Source organism: Hypanus sabinus, chromosome 28 (assembly GCF_030144855.1).
Source record: "Hypanus sabinus isolate sHypSab1 chromosome 28, sHypSab1.hap1, whole genome shotgun sequence".
Classification (NCBI taxonomy): Eukaryota; Metazoa; Chordata; class Chondrichthyes; order Myliobatiformes; family Dasyatidae; genus Hypanus; species Hypanus sabinus.
In genome coordinates this window covers 6,497,228-6,524,299 of record NC_082733.1, presented here as the reverse complement: position 1 = coordinate 6,524,299, position 27,072 = coordinate 6,497,228, and the positions used below count along the sequence as shown (strand labels likewise).

The following is a 27,072-nucleotide window of genomic DNA, read 5'->3' as shown; positions in this document are numbered from 1 at the left end:
TTTGTTGCATTGTACCCTCCCACCAAACATCTTGGGCATGCTACGATGCCGCCAGAATGTGTGGCAACTTCTGGGCTACCCTCAGCACATTCCTAGGTTCTACTGGTCATTAACACAAATGACGCATCCCTCTGCACGTTTCAATGTACGTGTGATAGAAGAATAAAGAAATCGGAATCAGATCTGAATCAAAATGCATCACTTTACACCTTCCCAAGTTAAATTCCACCAGCTATTCCTTTGCCCACTTTCCCAGTTGATTAAGATCCCATTGTAATCTTAGATGACCTTCTTCACCGGCCATGAGCTGATTTTGATTCTGATTGTGAATTTCAATGTCATCCACAAACTCAATAACCAGCATCACCAATACAACACGCACAAAATGCTGGAGGAACTCAGCATGTCAAGCAGCATCTATGGAAATCAATAGATATTCGATGTTTTAGGCTAAGGCCCATCTTCAGGACTGAGAAGGAAGGGGAAAGATGCCAGAATAAAAAAGGGTAGGATGGGGTGGGGGTTGGAGAAAGAAAGGTTGGAAATTGATGGATGATGCCAGATGAGTGGGAAAGGCCAAGGGCTAGAGAAGAAGGAATTTGATAGGAAAGAAGAGTGGACAATGGGAGGAAAGGAACATAAGAAATAAAAGCAGGTGTCGGCTAACTGATCTGTCGAGCCTGCTCCGCCATTCAATAAGATCATTGTTGATCTGGACTCATCTTCACCTACCTGTTTTTCCCCCATAACCCTAAATTCCCCTACTATGCAAAAATCTATCCAACCTTGTCTTAAATATATTTACCCTGGTAGCCTCCACTGTTCCATTGGGCGGAGAATTCCACAGATTCATCACTCTCCAGGAAAACCAGTTCCTCCTCATCTCCTCCCTAAACCTACTCCCCCGAATCTTGAGGCAATGTCCCCTCGTTTTAGTCTCACCTAGCAATGGAAACAACTTTCCTGCCTCTACCTTCCATAATTTTTTATGCCTGTATAAATATCTCCTCGTTCTTTTGAATTCCAGCAAGTATAGTCGCAGATGACTTAATCTCTCCTCATTATCTAACCTCCTTCTCACTGGAATCAACCTGGTGAACTTCCTCTGTACAGCATCCAAAGCCAGAATATCCTTCTTCAAGTAAGGAGGCCAGAACTGCACACAGTACTCCAGGCGCCGCCTCACCAGTACCCTGTATAGCTGCAGTATAACCGCCCTGATCTTAAATTGAATCCCTCTAGCGATTAAGGAAGGAGGAAGGGACCCAGGGGAAGTGATAAGGCAGGTGAGAAGAGGTAAAACATCAGAGTGCAGAATAGATAGGGGCAGGATTCTTCTTTTTTAAATGGGAAGGAGAAATTGATATGCATGCCATCAGGTTGGAGGTTACCCAAACAGAATAGAAGGCGCTGTTCCAGCACCCTGATGGTTGCCTCTTCTCGGCACAAGAAGAAGCCATTGACCAACATGTCAGAATGGGAATGGGAATTAGCCACTGCAAAGTTCTGCTTGTGGAGGTTGGATCGGAAATGCTCGATGAAGTGGTTCCCAAATTAACACTGGGTCTCACCCATGTAGAGGAGGCCGCATCTGGAGCGCCAATAGTTTATCGTGGTCCAATAACGTAGATGTTACGGCCAAGAGCAGTGGCTGTACCAAGCTGTGACACAATGGGAAAGAATGCTTGCAATGGTGAATCTATAAAAATTGGTGAAGATCAGTTAGGACATGCCACATTTCTTCAACCGTCTGATGGAAGAGGCACTGGTATGCTTTTTGGCCATTGTATCTAGGCTATGCAGAGTTATGGACAAAGTTCAGTCTATCACAAAAACCAGCCTCCCCTCCATGGACTCCATCTACTTCTCACTGCCAAAGTAAAACACAGTTAAAGACCACTCCTACTCTGCACATACAATCACTTATGCTGGAAAACATGTCCCAGCAGGTTCAAGGGCATCTTCTATCCCACTTTCCTAAAACTCTTGAACTAACCAAGTGTTGTCGATCTCACAGCCCTTTGCACCATATTGTCCACCTGCACTGCACTTTCTCTACAACTGTAACACTATTCTGCATTTTGTTATTGCTTTATCCCCATATTACCTCAAAGCACTTGTATGAAATGATCTGTATGGGTACCTAGCAAAACAAAGCTTTTCACTATATCTCAGTATATGTGACATTAATAACCTGATAACAATAACAATATCATACTGTCGTTAACATGGATGCAGGACTTAAATTCTTACCTTTATGAATCTTGTTTTAATAACTTCATTAATTCGTTCAGCTTTTACTCATTAAGGAAAGGCAGCAATGACAATCCCTCTAGTACACTGGGAGCAACAGCGCAGCAAGAACTGAATCCGAGGGTGGGGCTAGTATGGGTGACTCACGCGGGGATAATGCACACAATTCTCCTGTCACTGCCGCTAATGGTTCTCTACATAATTAAAACAAATTCTGAATGGATAAATTCACATTTCTGTAAAGTCATCTGCTGTTCTTAAGACAATATCACTGTAATAATATTTCTTGTTTCAGGAGGGACTGGTGAGATTTCAAAATTAAATAGTATCTTTCAATAGCATAGACCACAATGCACAGAGATCATCACACAGCCAATCAGTGACAATAGTTCCTCAGCCACATCACAGTTGAGTTTCCGAAACGACATCCAAGCAGCTGATGTAAGTATGTAAAGGATGAGCATTCGGAGGATACACCACAATCTGCACTGCATTGCACTGGCAATGTCTCCTCGCATGGTGACGAAGCATTTGCAAGTAAACTGCCAAGATCAGAGAACAACTCAACCTAATCAAGTACATCCCACATTTATTTCATTGCTGTTGGAATTACCTAAAAACAAAACCTTTGTAGATGTTAGGAGAACACAGAACTACAGCCCACGATGTGCCAACCAATAAAAACCTACTTCACAATCAAATCTAACCTTTCCCTCTGACACAGCTGGTGGCCTCTTAAATGTCCCTATTGTATCAGCCTGGACCACCCCCCAGCAGGTGTTCCAGGTACTGACCAATCTTTCTATCAAAACTAAGTTTTTTTAAAAATTTATTATCAAAGTATATATGTAAATATCACTATATCCACCTGGAAATTCATTTTCTTGCTGGCATTCACAAAAGAAAAAAGAGATACAATAGAATTATTGAAAAACAGAGACAGATGCTGAAAAACCTACCTCTGACATCTCTCCTAAACTTTCTCCACTCACCTTCAATGGATATTCTCTGGCACTAACTGTTGCCACCCTGGGAAAAAGGTACTGGCTGTTCACTTTATATGTGTCCCTCATTCTTTTATTAAGTTGCCTCTCATCTTTCTTTACCCCAAAGAGAAAAGCCCTAGCTCACTGAATCTTTCTTCATAAGATGTTTTCTGATCCAGGCAGCATCCTAGTAAGTCACCTCTGCACCCTCTCTAAAGCTTCCATATCCTTCCTATAATGAGACAACTAGGACTGAACACAATATTCCAAATGTGGTCTAACCAGTCTGGAGAGCTGTAATGTTACCTTGCGGCACTTGAACTCAATCTCCCAATTAACAAAGGCCAGCACACTACATACCTTCTTAACCATCCTAACAACTTGCGCGGCAACTTTGAGATATTTATAGACGTGGACCTCCACATTCTTCTATTCCTCCACGGTGTTAAAAATCCTGCTACAAACCTTTAACTCGGACTTCAAGTGCGATTTTTCAATATGTATCACTTCACAATTTTCTGAAATGAACTCCATCTTTTACTTTTCCATCAAATTCTGCATCCTGTTGGAACCTGCAACAACCTTATACGCTAACAGCATCACCAACCTCCGTGTCATTTGCAAACTTACAGACCAACCTTCCACTTCATCATCCAAGTCACTTATAACAATCACAAAGAGCAGGGGTCCCAGCGCAGATCCTTCAGAACACCACTGGTCACCGAGGTCCAGACAGAATTTGCTCCATCTACCACCACCCTCTGCTTTCTGTGGGCAAGCCAGTTCTGAATACACATAGCCAAGTTTCCATGGATCCCATGCCTCATGATTTCCTGGATGAGCCTTCCAAGGGAAACCTTGTCAAACACTTTATTAAAATCCATCCACCACTCTACCTTCATCAATTTACTTTGCCACCTCCTTGAAAAACACAATCATTCTCATGAGGCACAGCCTAACCCTCACAAAGCCATACTGACCATCTCTAAAAACACTATGCTTTGCCAAATGTCTGCAGATCCTTTCCTCAAGAATCTTCTTCATTAGTTTGCCCACCGCAGATGTAGGATGCGCTGGTCTATAACTCCCAAAAATTGGCCCCGTTACTTTTGTCGTGGTTTTTCGTGCCTCACAAATGACCAGGAGACGCAGAAGATTCTTCAAGAAGGGTTAAACTTTAATTTGCAAATCAAAGCTGAGACAGTCAATAGACAATAGACAATAGGTGCAGAAGTAGACCATTCGGCCCCTCGAGTCTGCACCGCCATTCTGAGATCATGGCTGATCATTCACTATCAATACCCAGTCCCTGCCTTGTCCCCATATCCCTTGATTCCCCTATCCATCAGATATCTATCTAGCTCCTTCTTGAAAGCATCCAGAGAATTGGCCTCCACCGTCTTCCGAGGCAGTGCATTCCACACCTCCACAACTCTCTGGGAGAAGAAGTTCTTCCTCAACTCTGTTTTAAATAACTGACCTCTTATTCTCAATCCATGCCCTCTGGTACTGGACTCTCCCAACATCTGGAACATATTTCCTGCCTCAATCCTATCAAATCCTTTAATTATCTTAAACGTTTCAATCAAATCCCCTCTCAATCTCCTCAATTCCAGTGTGTACAAGCCCAATCTCTCCAATCTCTCTGCGTAAGACAGCCCTGCCATCCCAGGAATCAACCTAGTGAATCTACGCTGCACTTCCTCAATTGCCAGAATGTCCTTCCTCAAACCTGGAGACCAAAACTGTACACAATATTCCAGGTGTGGTCTCACCAGGGCCCTGTACAAATGCAAAAGGACATCCTGGCTCTTGTACTCAATTCCCCTTGTAATAAAGGCCAACATTCCATTTGCCCTCTTCACTGCCTGTTGCACTTGTTCATTCACCTTCATTGACTGATGAACTATTTCATCGAGCTAGTCATTGAGCTAGTCGCTGATTGCCCACTGATCTATGGACACAGCATTTTTTATAGCAATCTCCTGGTCCAGTTGCTATAGTTGCGTATCACAGGTGTACAGCTCTAATCTACATCTCTTAGCTACCTCTCATTAACACACCATTGTCTTTTACATTCCTAAGATTTCATTCTCTAGCAAATAGCAAGTTTACATTCTTAATACTTCGTTACTTAATCATGTTCTAATCCACATCTCTTAGCTACCTTTCATTAACACACCATTGTCTTCTACATTCTTAATATTTCATTCTCCTGCTAAATTGGGTACATGCATAGCAAATAGCAAACTCAGATTAAATAATTTACATCTCTTAGCTTCCTCTAACACACCATTGTCTTCTACATTCTTAAGATACATGCATAGCAAATAGCAAACTCAGAACTGAGCAAAATTTATACTCCAATACTTTCTAGAACAATGGAGCAATATTTGCCATCCTCTAATCCTCTGGTACTACTTCTGTGACCAGAAAGGGCACAAAGATTACCATCAGTGTCCTATCAATCTCTTCCCTCGCTCCTCATAGTAACCAGGGTCCTGGGGACTTGTCTGTTCAAATGTTTTTAAGAAGCTGAAAACAGAAAATGCTGAGAGATCTGGGTGGGTCGGGCAAAATCTGTGCAGAAAGAAGACAATTAACTTTTCAGTTCGATGGTACTTCTTCACAATCTGGAAGGTAAGGAAAGAGAGGGGCAACATAGCTGAAGAGCAGCCTGTCCAAGTGACACAACTGCATTTAGTGCCAGCAGAGACAGGGAAATGACTGTGCATTCATCCTAGCTGTCTTGTGTCCAGAAATAGAAGTGAGGAGGGAAGGGAAGCAGATATGCTGGAACTGCGAGAGGAAGAACCCCAAAGCTTCTGGAAATCCACAGTAAGAGAGAATGTAAGAATCATTCCGCAGATCATACAGCCTCTATAGAGGGAGAAGACCAATTCAATGTTCATATCATTCACCTTTAATACTCAGTCAGATAGTGTCTTTTCTTGTTCATAAGTTGATGCGGCAAGTTTGTTGTTATCTATACTGGTCAACCAATTATTCAATCTAATTATGTTAAATAATCAAATCACAAATTCTATAAATACGTATTTTTCTATCTACATTAACACATGCTTTGTTTTGGCAAAGCTACTATGAGGTTGGACTGATCCTATTTTAAGGAATATCATTTCTTACCTTTCCTCTTCCTCAAGACGTTCTTCCAACTCTTGGACTCTTGCTTCAAGCTGAGTAACAATCCCTTCTTTATTCTGTTTCTGAGAACCTTCTAGGTATGCAATTCTGCTCTTCAGGTCCTTGTGCTGTGATTGAATATTTTAATCACAATTGCTGACAAACACTTATTTCTGAAACTCAGTATACTGTTGCCACACATCTCATAATTACTAACCTGCAACTTGCTTTTCAAAATTTCAAAAATATACTTTAATGTGAAGCATTTCAATTTCATTTACTGAAAGAAAAGTGCATATATCATAACTAGATCATGTTTTAACAAATTTCCCATTTCTGAGTTATCGCTCTTTTTTCAAATCAGACAGTAGCACTAATTAGGAACAGCTGGACCCCATCATGGATCACATTTGGGTATTCTACTTTGCCAGCGAAGATAGGTGCAAGTTTTTTTTGGTAAGAAGTCTTTGTCCAATAATTAACAGAAATTGGTAACATTTCCCTTCCTTTCACTAGTAAATAGGCAATACCAGTATTAGATACTCTACTCTTGCGAATATTATCAGAGCACAGTGTTATCCAGCAGTACAACACATGAATAGATGGACAACAGCATCTCATATTAGCAGAGAGACTTCTGATCCTAGGGTCATAACAACAGTCAAGAATTTTTCAAGTCCATTACTATCTGTACAGTGACCACAATCAATTACATGTTTTCTTTGTAACTAATTTCATGGCAGAGCTCACTAGAGACAGAAAGAAAGCACACTAGAAATGAAAGAGTATATTATATTTTCAGAAACTGCTCTACCTCGTTCATTAATAGAGACTCTTTAACTCAGCTGGACATCCCATTGTACTCAAGAGAATGTGCATTCTGAAAGACTGAGCAACTTAAACACGGTGCAAGCACTCGCCTTTTGAGTGGAGGTTAGTTTGTATCAGCTTCCCACAGAAAGCAGATGCAAATACAACTCTGAGGCGTTTGGAGACCCAGCATCACTCAGCTTACTCCTTCCTTTCCATAAATGAACACTGGGGAGCAATCTCTGACATTATTTCCTCCACTCAACGATGACTGGTGTAGCACCCCGTGTCCCCCCCACCCCCACCTACAAGCTTATACTCATTCATCCCAAACACTAACCTTGGTCAACATCAGTTACACAGAATTATCAAACACAGTTAATGTACCCTCCAGTTCTTCTTTCTTGCTCTCAAGTATCGCTGGATCATCAATGTTACAAAAAGTCACACGCTAAGCGACTCGCTTCCTCCACACTGATCTCCCTGCAAGCAGGACAAATGCTACACCTGCCCCAAGCCCCCTCCCTCCCCATCATTCAGGCCCCAAACTGTTCTTTCAGGTGAAGCAACACTTCACCTGCAAGCCTGTTGGAGTTGACTGTGCTATCTAGTGTTCCCAGTGTGGCCTCCTCTAGATCAGTGAGACCTGGCATAGATTGGCGAGGCCACTTGATTGAGCACCTTCACGCTGTCCGCCGGAAAAGGCAGGCTTTCCTGGTGGCCATCCACTTTAATTCTACTTTTCATGCCCATTCCAACATACCATCCCATGGCCATCTCTACGGCCACTCTCAGGTTGGAAGTGCGACATCTCATATTCCATCTGGGTTGCCTCCAATCTCCTAGCATAAATTTCTCTAACTTCCAGTCATTTCTCCACCACCAGCCCCCACCCCACTTCTCTCTATCCAATTCCCAATCTGGCTCTCTTATTAGCTCTTCTCTTCTCCTCAGCTGCCCCCATCCCTGGTGCCCCTCTTCCTTCTCTTTCTCCCATGGTCCACTTTCCTCTCCCCATCAGATTCCTTCTTCTTCAGCCCTTTACCTCTTCCATGCATCATCTCCCAGCTTTTCACTTCATCCTCCCCCACCCCACACCTTCTTATTCTCACTTCTTCTCCTTTCCTCTGAAGTCCTGATGATGGGTCTTGGCCCAAGTTGTCAATTTTCAACGCTCTGCATAGATGCTGCCTGAACTGCTGATCTCCTCCAGTATTTTGTGCTTGCTACAAAAATGCTTGAGAAGTTGTGTAGCATCTTCCTTTCAACGGCTAACATGTGACACTGAGCAGGAGAGCTTCAATAACTACCTGCTTCTGATCTGTTAACATTACAACAACCAGAACACGAAACCGTGACTTCAAACTAAAAGAGGTACAGGATGGGAGGGGTAAGGAATTGTAAAGTGTGTCATCCCCAGCTGTGATCCCATTGTTGGACAGCTCCTGAACCCAAATGCCAGTGGTACATTAAGTCAACATGGGAGATAAACCAAAAACAGACAGTTAATCTGGCAAAGAATTTAACCAAATGTTTGCCCAATCATTTCCAACTTAGCGTCTTTGCTAATTATTATTACTTTGTCGAAACTGCTGTGTATCACTATACGAGTTGGTGTTTTCACTCATCTGTATTGTAATGCTGAACATCAACTCTGCATCGAAAGAAGTCCAACTTAATTCCTATGAAATACCTGTCTCTCTAGTGAAACCTTGTCACATTCCAGATCTTGTCTCGCTGCTCTTTCCTGGAAAAGCTCACTTCGCATTTGTTCAATCTGTCAAAGAAAAGAGTTAAATGGTCAGGCACAGCTCCCACCAGAACTCGTGAAAATTCATTCAAGGACAGTACTGCAAAGGGTGTAATATTGAAATTGTCCAAAAATGTCATTATATATTTCCCTTTTCTAATCAGTCATGAGTTGTCTTCATGTAAAAGCTTATCTTTAATTTCCTTGGAAGTTGTGATATTTTGTGTTTTTTAAATTTGTGACTGCAGCTTTCATTATTTATTTCCCAAAATTGGACCAATACATTTTCCCATTTAAGCAACTGCTCCAATCAGCCAAGTTTCATGGAAATAATAAAAATGGAAATACACCAAAAATTTACCACACAAGCATCACTCCCGCCAAAATGTACCACACTCACGTCACTCCCACTCAATGTAGCACACTCACATCACTCCCACTACGTACCACACTCACATCACTCCCACTCAATGTACCACACTCACTTCACTCCCACTCAATGTACAACACTCACATCACTCCCACTCAATGTACAACACTCACATCACTCCCACTCAATGTAGCACACTCACGTCACTCCCACAACAACGTAACACACTCACTTCACTCCCACTCAATGTACCACACTCACGCCACTCCCACAATGTACCACACTCACGTCACTCCCACTACAATGTACCACACTCACATCACTCCCACTCAATGTACCACACTCACTTCACTCCCACTCAATGTACCACATTCGCATCACTCCCACTCAATGTACCACAGTCACATCACTCCCACTACAACGTAACACACTCACGTCACTCCTACTACAACGTACCACACTGACATCAGTCCCACTCAACGTACCACACTCACTTCACTCCCACTCAATGTACCGCATTTATGCCACTCCCAGCACTCCATGCTGCTTGATAAGCAGGAGAACACTGGGAACAGAATCAGTCCAACATCTAACCCTTCGAGAGCCTTCTTGCCCATAACCTATTCAAAATCTGTTTTAAAATCACCTTTTCAAAGTATGATTATACTCAATTACACTCCACTATCAACAGTGAAAATTTTGCCAATATCAAAATATAAAACACCTAGGTAAGATCCATACAACATAAAAGGAGTTCACCTCATTGTGCATTTATTATTAGTGTAATTGTTGCTCCTTTCCACACCTTGTGGTGCACCAGGTGGCAACATTGTCATTTCTTTTGCCATCTTTTTCTTTATGAGCTGGATTTGCTAACTTGATGCTCAACCCAGCATGGATAGAATGCAAGCAAGGAGTCGGCCCAGATGCTACTACACCACCACCGGCTATTATTACAGTAATGTTTGAGTACTGTAAATATATTGTATGATTAAGCATTCTTTCTTTAAATAATTCATACGGGTTACATACAAAATTTACACCCATCTCTTGGGCTCCCTTGTTTTTCTTTCAATTAGTTTATTATTTTGAAGTTACAAAGTATAACAGTGGCAATGAAGAAGCTCTAAGCAAAATTGAGATAACTTCCTACCTTTATTGACAATAAACTGGACTGGTCAAAGAACACTGAGACTGTCTATAAGAAGGGTCAGAGCCGTCTCTACTTCCTGAGGAGACTGAGGTCCTTTAACGTCTGCCGGACGATGCTGAGGATGTTCTACGAATCTGTAGTGGCCAGTGCTATTATGTTTGCTGTTGTGTGCTGGGGCAGTAGGCTGAGGGTAGCAGACACCAACAGAATCAACAAATTCATTCGTAAGGCCAGTGATGTTGTGGGGGTGGAACTGGACTCTCTGACGGTGGTGTCTGAAAAGAGGATGCTGTCCAAGTTGCATGCCATCTTGGACAATGTCTCCCATCCACTCCATAATGTACTGGTTAGGCACAGGAGTACATTCAGCCAGAGACTCATTCCACCGAGATGCAACACTGAGCGTCATAGGAAGTCATTCCTGCCTGTGGCCATCAAACTTTACAACTCCTCCCTCGGAGTGTCAGACACTCTGAGCCAATAGGCTGGTCCTGGACTTGGCGTAATTTACTTATTATTACTTAATTGTTTATGGTTTTATATAGTTATATTTCTACACAATCTTGGGTTGGTGCGACTGTAACGAAACCCAATTTCCCTCGGGATCAATAAAGTATGTCTGTCTGTGCCTCTGGAAGCTCAGCAAGACACATGAGATTTTAAAAAAAATGTAGCAAGATGTTCTAGTGATACAATAAAAAATTGCAGCGCGTTTTTATTTCTTCACAAAAAGAGAAAGATGTTTTTAAAAAGTGTGGAAAATGGAAAAGCTACATCAGAAAGATCAACGTATTTGGTTGCACAAAAGATAACTGGAGTGCATATACTGAGTGAATTGAACAATACTTCGAAGCGAATCAAATAGCCAATGAAAAGCAAATGCCAATTTTCCTGTACGTAATAGGTGGAAAAGCATACAGTTTGCTTAGAAATTTAACTGCTCCAACCAAACCAGCTGAAATGAGTTTTGCTGATACAGTGAAAGTAATGCAGGAACATTTAGAACTAAAACCATTGTTGATTGCTCAATGCTTTACATTTCATAAGAAGGATCAAATGGAAGAGGAATTCATTTCAGCATATGCGTCTGAATTGAAGAGGTGGTCTGAGCATTATTTGTCCAATGAATGGCATAATGATTCGCTGAGAGATTGATTAGTTTGTGGAATCTTACAAGAAATCATTCAAAAACGGCTTCTAACTGAAGCACAACTCATTCAAAAGAACAGTTGAAATTGCTGTATCAATGGAAACAGCTGACAGAGATACAATTGAGTTGCAGTCAGGAATGAAAGTCAGCATGTACGAAATTGCAATGTCTTTTTAAAAATTTTTTGCTCAGCATAACAAAACTTTCAATTTCCAGTTACATTTACATTTCTTCCCCTCACAGATATCAGCATCAGAACACTTCCATCAAAATACAGACATCACCACAACATCCTGTACAAATCCCTTATTACTATAGCAGACAGGTTTACATCTACATACTGCAGAAAAAGTTGCCATGTTTTATGAAAACTATTTGTCTTTGAGTGTACCATACATGTCAAAAAGTCAAAGGGATGTATTCCATGATTAATTTACACCAACCAAAAAGTCCAGGGACCTTATCGGATATCCAACAAAGTAAAATGTTCTTCCTTGCACAAGAGGTCAGGATGTTAAAAAGTTTTTTCTGATGTGCATTAATAATACGTCTGCTGGTTAAGCCCAAGAGAAAAGACACTGGGTCCAGCTCAAGCTCCATCTTCAGAATCTTTTCCATTTCACCCAAAATATCACTCCAGTATGCCTGAAGTTTGGGACAAGTCCAGAATCAGTGAGTGGAAGCTCCAGTATTTACTTTACAGTTAGAACACATTGGAGAAACTCCCATCTTAAATTTCGAGAGGCGATCTGGAGTCAGATGGGCTCTATGCAGAATTCTGAGTTGCAATGCTTCAGTTCTATTACAAACTGATATTTTCTTTGCATTATCACAGATGTCTTCCCATGTTTCTTCCTTTCTCCAAGGTTGTCAAGCCGAGGAGTGGTAGTGGGGACAAGCTCCCACTACCTAAAAGTGCTCCTCACGGCGAGCGCCTCAAATAGCCTCTGACAACCAAGTCCAACTCCTGGCCTCCTCATGTGGCTTGGCCTCTAAGCCCAGCGGAACTGTTTCTACTGACAGGAGAAGGGGTGAAGGTGGGTCCTGGCGCCTTAAAACCTGTGCTTCGGGTAGATGGAGTTCGTCAGCCTGGGCAGGCAGTCCATCTACGAGAGGGAAAACTCTGATTTCAAACCTCCGCTGCCTTGCGGCCATACCCACTCAAGGGAAAGGCTTCGGGAGTAAACCCTGAGGACAAATCCGGAGCTGGAGTCCCTGAGGCAAACCGACGTTGCCTTCAACCTCATCCTGGCAACTCCTGTGATGACACCGGTGCCAAGCTGTATCAGCCTTTGCCCCTCCCTTGGACAACATCGGTGCCGTGGAGAGGAGAGACTTGCAGCATGGGCAACTGCCGGTCTTCCGTACAACCTTGCCCAGGCCTGCGCCCTGGAGAGGACACTCCAGACTTCCCAGGCGCAGCTCCATGATCTCGCGAGACTAACGGATGCCATCACTTCCCATGTTTCAGCTGTAATTTCTACTCCCAGCTCTTCCTCCCAGACCCTTCCCAGCTGCTCAGCCTCTCCACAAGAACACTCCCGCAGGAATGCTGTAAAAAGTACTAATGGAGATTTCACCCTTAGAACAAAACACCCTCTTTTCTATGTCAGAACTATAGAAATCAGTTAACAATGGTTTTTTTCTGTACATAATCTCTTATCTGAAAGACACAAAAAAGATCCTTGTTGGGTATGTTAAATTTCTGTACTGTTTGATTAAAAGACATCATCATTCCTTCATCAAACAAATCTCCTAGATGGAAAATACCCTTAGAAATCCAAAGTTTAAATCCAGAATCCATTATGCCAGGCTGAAAATCTGGGCTGCTGGTTATTTGAGTGAAGGGTAATATTTTTGCTGTGTTGCCCTCAATTTGTCACACCGCCCTCCGCCTTGACTATATTAATTGTTAGATTGTGACAATACTCCTTAAACTAGCTTCATCTTATTGAGGAAAAGCAAATTAGTAGAGGGCATTTTGCTTGCGAAGCTTCACTGTCTAGCCAAATTGAGGAGCGGTCCCTGCAAACCCAGTCAACCACATAAGATAAAAAGGAACTTAATTGATATTTCTGATTCTGGAAAATCCAGACCCCCTAGACTATCGGGGAGCTGTAACTTAGACATTTTAATACACGGTCTTTTTTTTTGTTCCAGATGAAAGAAACAAACCAGCCATTTTTTTCTAAGCATTTGTTGAGTAAAAATGACGAATCATTCATATTGGGTACAGCAGATGAGGAAGAATGTTCATTTTGAGCAAGGATATTCGGCCAAGCCAAAAAATGGGAAGAGTGCTTCATTGCTCAAGATCCTGTTTGATTTTGTCAAATAACTGTGTAAAGTTAGCTTTGAGCAATTGATCAAACGTGGGTGCGATAAATATGCCAAAGTAAACAAAACATGTCCGTGACCATTTAAAGGGGAAAACACCCTGAGTGTCAGGTTCCTGCTGCAGATTCTCCAGAGGCATAGCCTCTGATTTAGTAAAGCTGATTTTATTACCTGAAAATGCGCTAAACGAATTGATGCATTGTATAAGGTGGTGCACTGATATAGCAGGGTTTGATAAGAAAATTAGAACAACATCCGCATACAATGTAATTTTATGTGACTTTAGTCTGGAGCAGATATTTTGGGGTCTCACTGAATAGCCTCAGCCAATGGCTCGATCACTAGTGTGAAAAGTAGTGGTGATTAGGGGCAGCCCTTTAGGCTACCACTCAGAATACTAAAATTATCTGACCTAATACCATTAGTGAGAATCGCAGCCAAAGGGTCATTATAAAGAATCTTAATCCACTTAATAAAATTATTGCCCAAACCAAATCGTTCTAAAGTGGAAAAAAAGATAAGGCCATTCGACATGATCAAAGGCCTTTTCTGCATCTAAGGAAACCACTGCCTGTTGCTGCCTTGCCTGAATCACACGAAGTAATCTCCTGATATTGTTAGACGACCTACGGCCCTTTACAAACCCGTTTGATCCTCTTTTATGATAAAAAGTAACAGTTTCTAATCTCAACACTAAGGTTTTAGATAAGATTTTAAAATCAACATTTAACAATGAAATAGGCCTGTAGGAGGCACAATCTTCAGGGCTCTTTCCTTTCTTAAGAATTAGGGAGATATTAGCTTCTCTCAATGATGGTGGGAGGAGACCACAATTAAATGCATGATTGAACATGTTTAGCATAGGCTCTGATAATAACCCTGTGAACTCTATAGAATTCACTAGTGAGTCCATCAGGACCAGGGGCCTTCCCATTTTGGAGCTGTCTCACAACTTCCTGTATCTCATGAATAGATAACAGAGCATTGAGGAGGGATTCTTGTTCAGAAGAAATGCCTAGGAGATCTAAACTCCTGAAAAAGGACTCCATCCTAGACTGTCCATCATTACATTGCTCAGATTGATACAATTTAGAATAAAAATTCTTCAACACAGCATTAATCATTTTAGAATTACTAGTGAGGGCTCCTGTCCCATCCCTAATTGAAGCAATAGTCTGAGAGGCATTTTTCTTTCTAGCAAAATAAGCCAAATATCTACCCGGCTTTTCACCATGTTCAAACAATCGTTGTTTAGCAAATGTCAATTTTCTTTTGGCTGCTTGTGTAAGTAAAGGGTTTAGTGTACAGCGTAGGGTTGTGATATTCTGTAACTTAGCTGCAGAAGGCTTACTAATATAATCCTTTTCAGCTGCCGCAAGCCTTGCCTCCACTAGGCGCTGCTGTTCCGCAGCTTGTCGCTTCCTGCTAGCAGAGTAGGAGATAATTAATCCCCTTGCATAGGCCTTAGCAGTTTCCCAGAGCATCGATGGACTACTGGCTGATTTGGAATTAATAGACAGGAAAGTTTTGAATTCGGAAATAGTCTATAAATTTATTATCTTTTAGAATAAACGAGTTCAGCCTCCAATGTCTAGATTGTGCTGAATTTTACCTTTGAGTTTAATACTTAAATATACTGCTGCATGGTCAGAAATAGCGATATTTCCAATTGTGCAGATACAACTAAATCTAGGAGCGTTTTGGGGGTTAGAAAAAAGTCTATTCTGGTGTAACACTTGTGTGGATTAGAAAAAAAATGTGAAGTCTTTGTCTGAGGAATGTAACAACCTCCAGACATCCACAAGTCCCTGTTCTCCACATAAGCCCATGATTTGTTTGGACTGTAAGGAGAGCGATGGGGAACCACTAGGCACTCTGCCCATCAATGGGTCCATGAGACAATTAAAATCCCCACCTACAATAATGTTTTGTATTGAAAAGATTGAAAGTTTGGAAAAAGCATCTGTTAGGAATTTGAGATTATGAGCTGGAGGGCAGTAAACATTGAGAATACCATATTCCTCTCCATACATTGAAGCCTTAACAACCACAAATCTCCCATACTTATCCTTAATGCAGTCTAATAACTTAAAAAGTAAGTTCTTCCTAATTAAAATGGCCACCCCCCTACTCCTGGTATTAAAAGACGAAAAACAGACTTGATCAAATCCACTCTGTTGCAGAGTTAGTTGTTCTTTATCATTTAAATGTGACTCCTGCAATAAGGCTAAGTCCACCCTCTCCTTTTTCAAGTTTAGTAGGATTTTCTTTCTTTCTCTTGATTGGTGAACGACTCCCCTTAATGTTCCAAGTGCACAATTGTAACATATTACTGGTCATAACCCTTTATAACAATCATGTGACTCCGGAGGTGAAGAAACCTGACTTAAGACAAAAAGTAAATAAAAAACACACACACAAACAAAGCGCCAACAGCGCTGAACAAGAGGACTCACCCCACACTTAAAGGTGATATCTGAACCTTCTAGCTCCCCATATTCTACTCCACTGCCAATATGGCATTTAACATAGTCAAAAATGAAAACGGCATAATTTATCAATCCACCGATTTGTTACCGTCATGTTTAAACTCCGTCAGGCTGGAGCAGCACCACTAATTCAAACAAATAATGAAACTGTATTAATCAAAACAAACACATTACCCATCCTATAATACATCTTGCCGTCGAGTAATGAAAAGGTAAAATAAAATGACCATCAAGCATGTTATCGTCCATAACCAGGGCTACACAATACACTGTATACATTCTTTAGCGCAACGTGTCCACAAAAGTTTTAACTTTGTCAGGAGAATCAAATATCTCGGTGGTCCCGTTGTAGGTGATTTTCAGTGCCGCTGGGTATAGCATAAAGTACTACATTCCAGATTCTCTCAGCTGCTTCTTTACCTGGTCGAATTCCTTGCGCTTCTAAATAACAGCTGCCGAAAAATCTTGAAAAAACATAAGCCTGGATCCCTCATATATCAAAGCTTGGGCATCGGTCCCGTGGCATCTCGAAGCCTCCATCACTCTTATCACCGAAATTATGGAACCGCACGAGGACAGGTCAAGGGCATTGGCCTGGGTCCGGTTTTGGAGCCAGCGTACGACGAGCTCTTTCCACTTTAATGTGTCCAGCCTTTGTTTCCAAATCAAGGAATTTAGGCAGCCAGCCCTCAAAAAAACTTCGCTGGCGGGCTGCCTTCTGTACCTTCAGGTAGACCAATGATTCGTATATTCTTTCTCCTACCTCTGTTCTCAAGATCATTGATATGGTCAGACAGGCTTTGAACTTGCTTTTCTAGAGCCTGGTTAGAGCTTTGGGCTTGATCAGTTACAGTCTCTACCACAGAAACTCAGCCCTCTGTCGTTCTTGTATCAAGATTTTTAAGCTCCAATGTGTGGTTCTGGAGAGTTAGAGAGTGTGGAGCCAGCTTCTCGTCCATCATTTTGGATCTGTTCTCCGTAACTTCCTGAATTACTTGATGCAAAGCAGGGTCCAACGTGTTAGCATAGCTAGCAGTAGCGAGCTCCTCAGCCCAGGCCAGCCCTCTGTGCAGTCCATCTTGGCCACCTTTTTGGTACTTTTCGACGGCATGGCGTTAAAGCAGCTCAAAAAAAATACACATCAATGGTCATGTTATTAAATCCGACACTTGGGCATTTTTTTAAAAAGTTGCAAACGGATAGGTTTATATGTGAAATTACCAGTGTTGCAGTGCTGAACTCAACAAAGCAGACCTTCCACTGCACCACCATCTTGAGAAACGAAAATTGCAATGTCTAAACAGAAACTAGTCTGGCTGAATAAATTGTGTTACCATTGTGGCAGGGACTCACAGACACCCGGCCAATGTAAGTTCAGAGGTGAAACTTGCAGAAAGTCCAACAAATACGTACAAAGAACATGTTGAGCAGACAAAATAAATAAACTGCTCAAGGAAGAGAAAAAGATAAAAAGTCAAGTTGTAGTTTCAAAAAGTGCACTAATCTGCATTCTGTTCAAAAATCTAATAATGATGAGAGTGACACAGAACTAGGTAGCCTTCAGATTTACCATGTGAAAACTAACAGGAGAAAAGCAGCATTTTTACACCAGAAGTGAACAGCAAGTTAATTAAAATGGAATTGGACACTGGCTCAGCTGCTTTAGTCCTTACACAAAGCAAGTTTGAGGCATTTCAAAGATACTGAACAAGCCTGAAGATATCCAACTAAGAATTTATGGAGAATGACCTTCATGAGAGTGAAATACAACAACCAACAAGACACACTGGGCTTGAATGTGATAAAAACACATTACAGGAGGGGTAAGCATTGTGAAGATGGATGTGGCTCAGACAACTACAACTTGACTGGAGGCCCATCCACCATTTGCATGCCACATCTCCTGCAGTAGTCAACTAAAAGCAAATTAAGAAAGGTACTGGATGATGCCACAGCAGTGTTCAAGGATGGCATTGAAAATCTCAAAAGATGTCAAGGGTAAAATAATGTTAAATGGAAATGCCACACCCAAATATCTATGATAAAGTAGCCAGTGAGCTAGATTGCACGGAGGCTGGAGAAATTATTTCCTGAGTGGAGCCCATGGACAATGCCAGTGGTCAAGAAGAATGGGTCTGTCAGAATCTGTGGTAACTTTATGGTCACCAACAACCCAGTACTGAAAATAGATCAATACCCTCTGCCCAGGAAACAAGGAGGCAAAATGTTTCACTTCTGGATAAACAGTCCCAGTAAGGAACCGATGAGGTGGTCAAAAGTGGGTACTTGGAAAGATTAAGGACAGAACTGGACCACTCTCCTACACAGTGGAGGTTCAGCCGGTGTCACCTGGAGACATCACATCGATCAGTGAGGACAGCAGAGTAAATTGTTAGAGACAAGGAGGGTGTCCAGAGCTGTCAAAACCACTTCCTGCAGTCTCAGATTCAACTCCTACAACCGCCACGGAGGAGGCTCCAGAAACTGAGATTGTTTCACAGCCACGAGTCTCACCTGCCAAGCAGAGTGATCCCCATCGTCAGGGAGGACGTTGACCCACAAAAGCAAGAAAGCCCCCACAGTGATTAACACAGAATGAGACAATTCAGAATTTACTATGCCTTCGATGTCTATATATTAGTTGTATTATAATCACACTGTGCACATACAGTAGTTGAGATCCATTCTGTATTGAGGTGGCATTTATAGCTAAACAGGGAGGAGTGTTGTGCATTTAATATTCCAGTAACATTGTAAATATATAGCAACACACACAAAATGCTGGAGGAACTCAAGTCAGGCAACGTCTATGGAAATGAATAAGCAGTCTACAGATTGGGCTGAGATCTTTCTTCAGGACCACAAGGAAAGAGGGAAAACCCCAGAATAAAAAGGTGGGGGGAGGGGGAGGAGGATAGCTAGAAAACGATAGTTGAAACCAGGTGGGTAGGAAAGATAAAGGGCTGGAATCTAATAGGAGAGGAGAGTAGACAATAGGAGAAAGGGAGGAAGGGGACACAGATGAGAAGAGGTAGGAGGACACAGTAGGGAATAGAAGAAGAGAGAGAGAGGGGAAAAATTCTATTTTTTTAAAGTAATGCCCTAAGATTTTACTGCTAATGCTGTGGGATATTTCATTTAGTAGTTTTTTTGTAGAAACAGTGTGTTCTGCTGGTAGGGTTTGGGTTATTGTTAAAGAAGGGGTTGTTCAGCTTAAGAACGTCGGGTCAGCCAACCAGGATGGTGGAATTGGGAGAAGGTTCTAGAGAAAGCTGGGCAGAGATGTTCCAAGCTGCTCTTGTTTCTGCAGCAATAGAGAGAGAGAAAGGAGCTGACAGACATGAAGGGTCTACTGAGTCCCTCAGCGAGTGGGGAAAACTCCAAGTTGGTTTCGGCAAACGCCTCCCTGGTAGATAAATGACAAGGTGCACCAGCAGAGAGTTACCGTAGGCTGAGAATGCTCTCGGGAGTGAAGCCTGCCCCCAAGGGGGAGGAATATGAGACAGAGCAGGCCTCTGAGTGGCTGAATCAGTGGCAGTGCTCAGACAATATGAAAAGACAGCGACTGGTGGAGAGTCTAAAAGGTCTGGCTGCTGAAGTGGTGAGATCCTTGAAGCCAGAGAACCCATTTGCCATATCCACGTTCCATGCAAGCGTTAGAAAACGTTTTTGGTACAATGGGCGGCCCAGCGGAGATAATGAGGTTCAGGCACATGTTCCAGGAGAAAGGGGAGAAATTTCTGCCTACATTTTTTGGTTAGAGAGACAACTGCTCTGGTTGTGCTGTAACTTGGCCATTTCATAGGCTGATATGAATGGACCAAGTAGCAAAGGGCACACAGTCACGTGACATGATTGCTTTAACTCTTGTAGGACGCAACCCTCTCCCTCATTTGTTGAGCTGATCTGGGAAGCAGGAGGAGTGGGAAGCATCCGTCAGCAGGGTATAGATTTCTGAAGTAGCCCCTGATGCCACACAGGCGTGAGTTTTGCAGGATTTTGTGAAAGATTTGAGAACCAAGGCATCTCGGTTGATAGCGGCTAGCAATGCCACCAAGCATGACAAGACTGTTAGGGAGTTCAGACCTGCTGGTGGGATGCTACTGCATAGGGTCCGTTGACCGAGGGAGTGACCAGCATTGTCTGTTACAACTGTGGTGAGGAGGGGCATCTCAAGCCAGAGAGTGTAAGGACGGGAGAATCTTCCGAAAGTGAGCACACAGTTTCTGGACCAGAAGGGGAAGTTAGGAAACTTCACAGAGACCCAGTGAGGGAATGGCCTGGCATCTTGGGGGGGGACATGTTCCAATCAATGTTATCAAGGGACACACCCAAGTGTGAAACCCTATTCCTGAAGGGTTAGTGGGGTCCAGCTCAGCGTATCCATACAGACGGAGGGTATTCATGCCAGAGCCACAATTGAAACAGGTTCTCAGGTTACTTTGCTGTTCAGATCCTTCTACAACTGGAATTCGATGCATTTACCATTGATGACACTCAGTGCCCTCGAGTTCTTCGGGGCGTAGCACTGATGACCACCCATATGAAGCTGGGATTTTCAGAAGCAGATGTTGGAGTAGCTGAGGCCCTTGATACATTTGGTGCTGGTCTGTCTGACCCAATTGAGAAGGGCGAAGCTTCCATACCTGTGGGAACAAATACTCCTATTGTGAGAAGGCTAGTGAGAGCCTGCACGGAGAGAACTGGAGAGAGTTTTCTGAAAACCTTGTCGATTTACCCGGTGTTCAGAGCTGTTGCTGAGAAAGTGCACGAACGAGGAACTGTGTGGTACACCCAGTCCAAACCCACTGTTATGGCCTGGAGGAGCAGCTAGAGTGACGGGAAACTCCCAACTTCTCGGATGCTGAAGCCCTCCTGGTGGACGCTCCGGAAGACCATGAAGAGGAGTGACCCTTACCTGCTGGGGTACTGGTGAGGCCCAAAATGCAGAAACCGTCGGCTCTGCGCGTAAACAGGATGACAGCGATTGTCAGAGAGAGGTCACCCTCAGGTAGGGGATGCCGATGGCACACCTTTTCCCAGTGACTGTAATGTCCAGTTATTCCGTGAGAAAACCAGGAGAGAGACAATCTCCTAGATCAGGAAAGTCAACAGCCAAGTCATTCAGCTTCAGTCACCCCCTGGTACCCGAGAATTGGAAAAGGAACCTGAAAAAGGATGTCATTTCTCCTGATGAGTTTGATGTGGATTGCTCCAAGAGTACTTGCCACGCCATCCGATTGACAGAGGACACCCCTTTCAGGGAAAAGTCTCAACGGTTAGCACCAGCAGGGGTGGAGGATGTTCGGCAGCATCCGCTCAGACTGAAGGAGGGAGGGATTATCACTGAGTTGAGGAGTCCCTATGTGTCATCCATTGTGGTGGTGAGGAAGAATGGGAAGGTACAAATGTGTGTTGACTATTGGACACTGAACTGACGCACAGTCCCTGACCAGTATACTGTTTCGTGGATCGAGGATGCACTAGCCTGCCTGAATGGAGTGAAATGGGAGTCTTTATACAACTGGAAAAACTTTTCATATCCTGCTTTATATTATTGTCTAGTATGCCCGCATAATTCATCTTTTCCCTTCTTGTAGCTTTTCTAGTTACCTTTTGTTGGATTTTAAAAGTTTCCCAATTATCCAACTTCCCAATCACTTTTGCTACCTTATAAGCCTTTTCCCTTGGCTTTTATGCAGTCCTTAACTTCCCTTGTCAGCCACGGTTCTCTACCCCTGCCGTTTGAGAACAACTTCTTCTGTGGGACATATCTATCCTGTGCTTTGTGAACTATTCCCAGGAACTTCAGCCATCTCTCTCTGCCATCATCCCTGCCTGTATCCTCCTCCAATCCACCTGGGCAAGTTTCTCTCTCATGCCCCTGTAATTCCCGTTACTCCATTGCAATACTGGTACATCTGCTTTGTACTTCTCCCTCTCAAACTGCAGTATAAATTCAATCACATTATGGTCATTGCCTTCTAAGGGTTCCTTCTTTCAGCCATAACTCAGTGATGCCCACAATGTCATACTGACCAATTTCTAATTGTGCCACGAGTTTGTCCATCTTATTCTGAAAGCTACACACATTTAAATACAGCACCTTCAGTCCTACATTCTTTGTCCTTTTAAATTTGGCCTTTGTGGTACAATTTAACTCTTTGCTCTTTGCTCTGTCTGCACTTGCACCCAGTCATTGGCTTGTCCTTTCTTACATTCATACGACATCCATCACCTACTTGTAAACCTGCTGGCTCATCCTCAGCGCTATCATACTGGTTCCCATTCCCCCGCCATACGAGTTTGTCATGCCATCTATTGGAGGATATCACAGCCAGTGAAATAAAGTTCAAAGTACCAATGTTACTATATACTACCCTGACTTTCCTTTTCCTGTGGGCATTCACAGTAAGAACAGAATCAGTGAAAAACTGCATACTGCTAGGGCTAGTTCTAGTGGCCTCCGCTGTCATTTTAAGGTAAAATTATCTGCTTATTGTGTGGGAAAACTGTCATCTTGATCCCGAAATGCTGATTTCCCCCATTGCACCACCTCTTCACAATCATCAAAAGCACATGAGATCACATATTTTATGTCTCAGCAAAATATTAACAGCAAGCTATAAACATTATTTATATTTAACCATGCTTGTGATAGAGTCACTAAATATTTACAGAATTAGGTCACCTTGTCCAATGTCAATGTTTATGTCCTGTACAAACTTCCTCCAACTTTCTCCAAGTAACTCTTATTCCGCTCCAGACAGAGGACTTGAGTGAAGAATTCCCAGAGGCTGGAGGAAGTTGCCGAGACTGGGCTCTGCTCCATAGGAAGTTCAGGAGCACAGCAAACAGTCAGGTACACTCTTCCAACTCTGAGTGCAAGGCGCAACCTCCTCATGTCAGGAGCTTAACTCAACTTCAGCAGTTGAATCCCAGGCTAACATCTAAAGAAGGCTTCCTTGTCCTTAGGCAGACCCTCAGATTCAAGGACGATTGCCTGATGTGGTCTGTAAATATTAAAACTACAACTATTATAAGCACTGCATTAAAATGCACCATTCTCCCTTCACAAAAATTTTTGCACTGTTGCCCCTTTTTGATCAAGAACAGTGACCCATTCCCCAAGTTCCAGCGAATACTGAGACCAGTGGCATTCAACGGTAGAAGAATGATTCGAGGCACATCACTAGTTAAAGGCGTGTTCACATTCTCGGGGGCGTGATCCACAGAAGCATGCGTTTCTAGTGCAACTAAATGTCTATCTTGTCACAAATTAATCTTAATCTGCCACACCCAGTTTGTTAAAACTAGAAAGATTTCTATCTGAAATGTTAAATGCAAACAGAATTTAATAGCAGCAAGTAAATTCAGTTACTGTCTACGTATGGGTGACTAATAGCGAGACACAATCAACTGAGATTGACACATGAAGAGTGGCTGCAATACTGCTCAGAAACACTGAACTGTTGGCCAACCCGACCAGCTCCTGACACAAATTAATGTCTAAAGAGAAGGAATTTCTTCTCCTTAAGATCAAGAATGACCTGTGTTGTCCCCAGTCAATTCATAGTAAATAAAGTTAACGTGGATACCACAGACCCCTCCTGTGGATGGGGCTGGAGATGGCTGACGGGGAGTGTGGGCAGGTGCTCTGTTTGTGAGGCAATCTTCTTCTCCCGCCCCTTTGCAGGACCTGTGTGCTACTGATGAATGGCCCCAAGATTTTTAATGTCCTCCCAAACGCTCCTTCATCCACTTCGAGCTGTCATGGGACTGAGGCCCTGAGCAGACAGAGCCGATGTCACAATTCTTCAAGGAGAAACCTTGCAGTTTTTCCACCTGTACACCTGGTAAACTCTCCCTGAGGCCGAGCGCAAAATGGAGCCTGATGATAGATGCGCAAACACCATTGCCACACACACAAAATGCTGGTGGAACGCAACAGGCCAGGCAGCATCTATAGGAAGAAGCACTGTCGATGTTTTCGGCCAAAACCCTTCGTCAGGACAACATTGCCAAGTGGGTATAACAGAGGCTTCAGTGCTGGGGGACATTGGCCTGGGTCAAGTCATTGATTATGATTTGCTTCTCCTTCCAGTAAATCCTGAGGATAAAGCAGTGACTGCATTGGCCAAATATCAGGATGTGGTCCCTTTTTAAGTTATTTCAGTAAATATACTTTTTAACTGATCTATAACATTTAAACAATGTGGGAAGTTAATCAAAGCTGAAGAGCAAGATAACAAAATATTTATGGATATAGCACAGACAGAAACAGTTAGTGGCAGCTCAGTCTGAGTGGAGGTGCAACAACGACTGTAAGTTTTCAATCTCCAGCATCACAGATCCAACACAAACACACACCTCTTGTGTTCCACCTTCCTTCCCATGGAAAAATAAAGCAAAAATATTTTGCAGCACAGAATTAACAACATACTGCAGGACACAAAGCCAATTATAACAAAATAATTGAACGAAGATCTGACTGCCCCTTCGGGTACACAAAAAAGGTGTGATTGGTACAGCATTTGAGCCTAAACATCAGCAATGAAATTATTGTTATGTTGTTGATAATGATCTGTTATCAATAATTTGCTCCATCCTAATAAAACAGGCTCTGCTTCCATTATTCAGCACTTTAATCCCTCATCACATTCCATTTTAGCAAACAATAAAGCATCTGCCTTCATCCAGTCCACTCTTTACACTGAGCTGTAAATTCCAATTCTATCTCCTATACAATTGTTTTCTCTTTCAGAGCGCCAAGCTGCAGACCAAACCACATGATTAAGCCCTTAGGAATTCCTTTGGGAAGAAAAGACCAGTAGAAACCTGGGAGCCTAACATCAGAGGTGGGGAAGGTACTAGAAAAATTCTGAGGGACATTTGAAAAGGCCAGGACTAATCAGAAGCAGCCAGCATGGCTTTGTCTGACCAACTTGACCAATTTTTTTTGAAGAGGTAACAAAGTACATCCACAAAGACAAGGCAGTAGATGTGGTATGCAAAGACTAACTAAAAGCCTTTGGCAAAGTCCTACATGGTCCAAATGATTAAGGCCCATGTAATCCAGGGCATATTGGTAAAATGGATCCAAAACTGGCTTTGACAATAGGAGACAGAGGGTGATGGTAGACGGCTAGTTTAATTTCATTTGGACGCCTGTGACTACAGGGGTCGCACAAGGATCAACACCGGGACCACTTACAGTTTGTGGTGCATGTGAGGTCTAGGCACAATCAGTAGGTTTACAGACGACTCAGCGATTGGTGGAGCTGCTGATAATGGGAAGGTAATCTCGGGCTGCAGTGAGATGTTGACGTGTTCGTGAAATAACAGACGGCATTTAATTCTGCCAAATGTGAGGAAATGCTTTTTGGGAGGACCACTAAGGCTGGGACGCACCATGGATGGTGGGATGTTAGAGAGTAGAGTTTACAGATCGTTGAAGGTGATGGCACAGTTAGATAATGTGGTCAGGAACACAAATGTGATAAGACATTTTATTAGTTGAGGCATTGAATACAAGAGCAAGGATATGATACTCCAACTTAATAAAACCTTGATGTGACCCTCAGCTGGAGTACTGCAAGTAGTTCTGGTCACCAAGTTGCAGGAAGGGTACGAGAGTACTGGAAAGGGTGAAGAGGAGATTCACCAGGGTGCTGCCTGTGACGACGAGTGTCCAGAGAAACTGAGGATGTTCTCCTGGAGCAGAGGAGGTTAAGAGAGGAAATAATTAAGATATATAGATAAGGAAGTCTGCAGCAAATCTTCCCCCATATGAAGAGAACAAAACTAGAGGACAAATGAAGTATGGATATAGGGGAGTATGGGTGGGGGGGGGGGCAATCCTTTTTTTTTCCCTGGAATGCACTGACCAAGACAGTGGGGGCAGTTGAGTGATTGACAGCGTTGAAGAAACATCTAGGTGACACTTAAAAGGTGCAGAGGACTATGGACTGGGAGGAAACGTCAATGAAAACAACGTACACAGATTGGCATGCATGAGTAAGACTGAACGGCATTTGTTGTATTTTTTTCATTTAAGGAACACACTGGATAGGTTTAAGGGTTGGTGCACCATAGTAAAATCTTCTTATTACAAACAGGCCAAAGGAGCATTTGAAGTAGAAACGCTTGACCTTGATCCTGACTATTGGCTGATGGGGAAAGCATCTCGAAGGAACAGTTGTTTGGTATTAGGAATAATATGAAACAGCTTGTAAAACATACAAAATCTATTCCAAATTATATTATTGGAAGTGAAGGGCCAGGAAGTTGATTTTAGAAGGGAATTAACATCTGGTACAAATGAATGTAGTTGTATTTGTTCTGAGGTTGATAGAAACTTGTACTGGGGTCTGGAATGGAAACTCATTTTATAAAACTCACTTGGAACTGCAGATATAGGAAAATATTTCTCTCAGTGTTCCCAAGCACATTCCTTTTCAGTTACAACTTTGTATTTAAGCTTAATGACAATAGCTTTAATGCCTGGTTTGTTTACAGAAATAAGCTTTTGCAGACAGTGTGAGTGATTTTGAGACAGTTTGACAGTGCTGGCATTGGTTTGGGACCTCCTTCATTAGTACCACACTGTGCCAAGCTGATCGAGTACCCTTGC

General features: G+C 42.6%; 1 protein-coding gene across 3 annotated transcripts in view; it reads right to left on the bottom strand.

Moving 5' to 3' along the window:
• The window catches only part of cgnl1 (cingulin-like 1), a 220,783-nt gene that overhangs the window by 17,062 nt on the left and 176,649 nt on the right, over window positions 1-27,072 (bottom strand). For all 3 annotated transcript variants that reach the window (XM_059952553.1, XM_059952551.1, XM_059952552.1), the window contains 2 exons: window positions 8,884-8,967; window positions 6,384-6,508 (listed from right to left, as the gene is read on the bottom strand). In XM_059952553.1, the coding sequence (XP_059808536.1) occupies window positions 6,384-6,508; window positions 8,884-8,967 (209 nt within the window). The remainder of the gene's footprint in view (window positions 1-6,383; window positions 6,509-8,883; window positions 8,968-27,072) is intronic.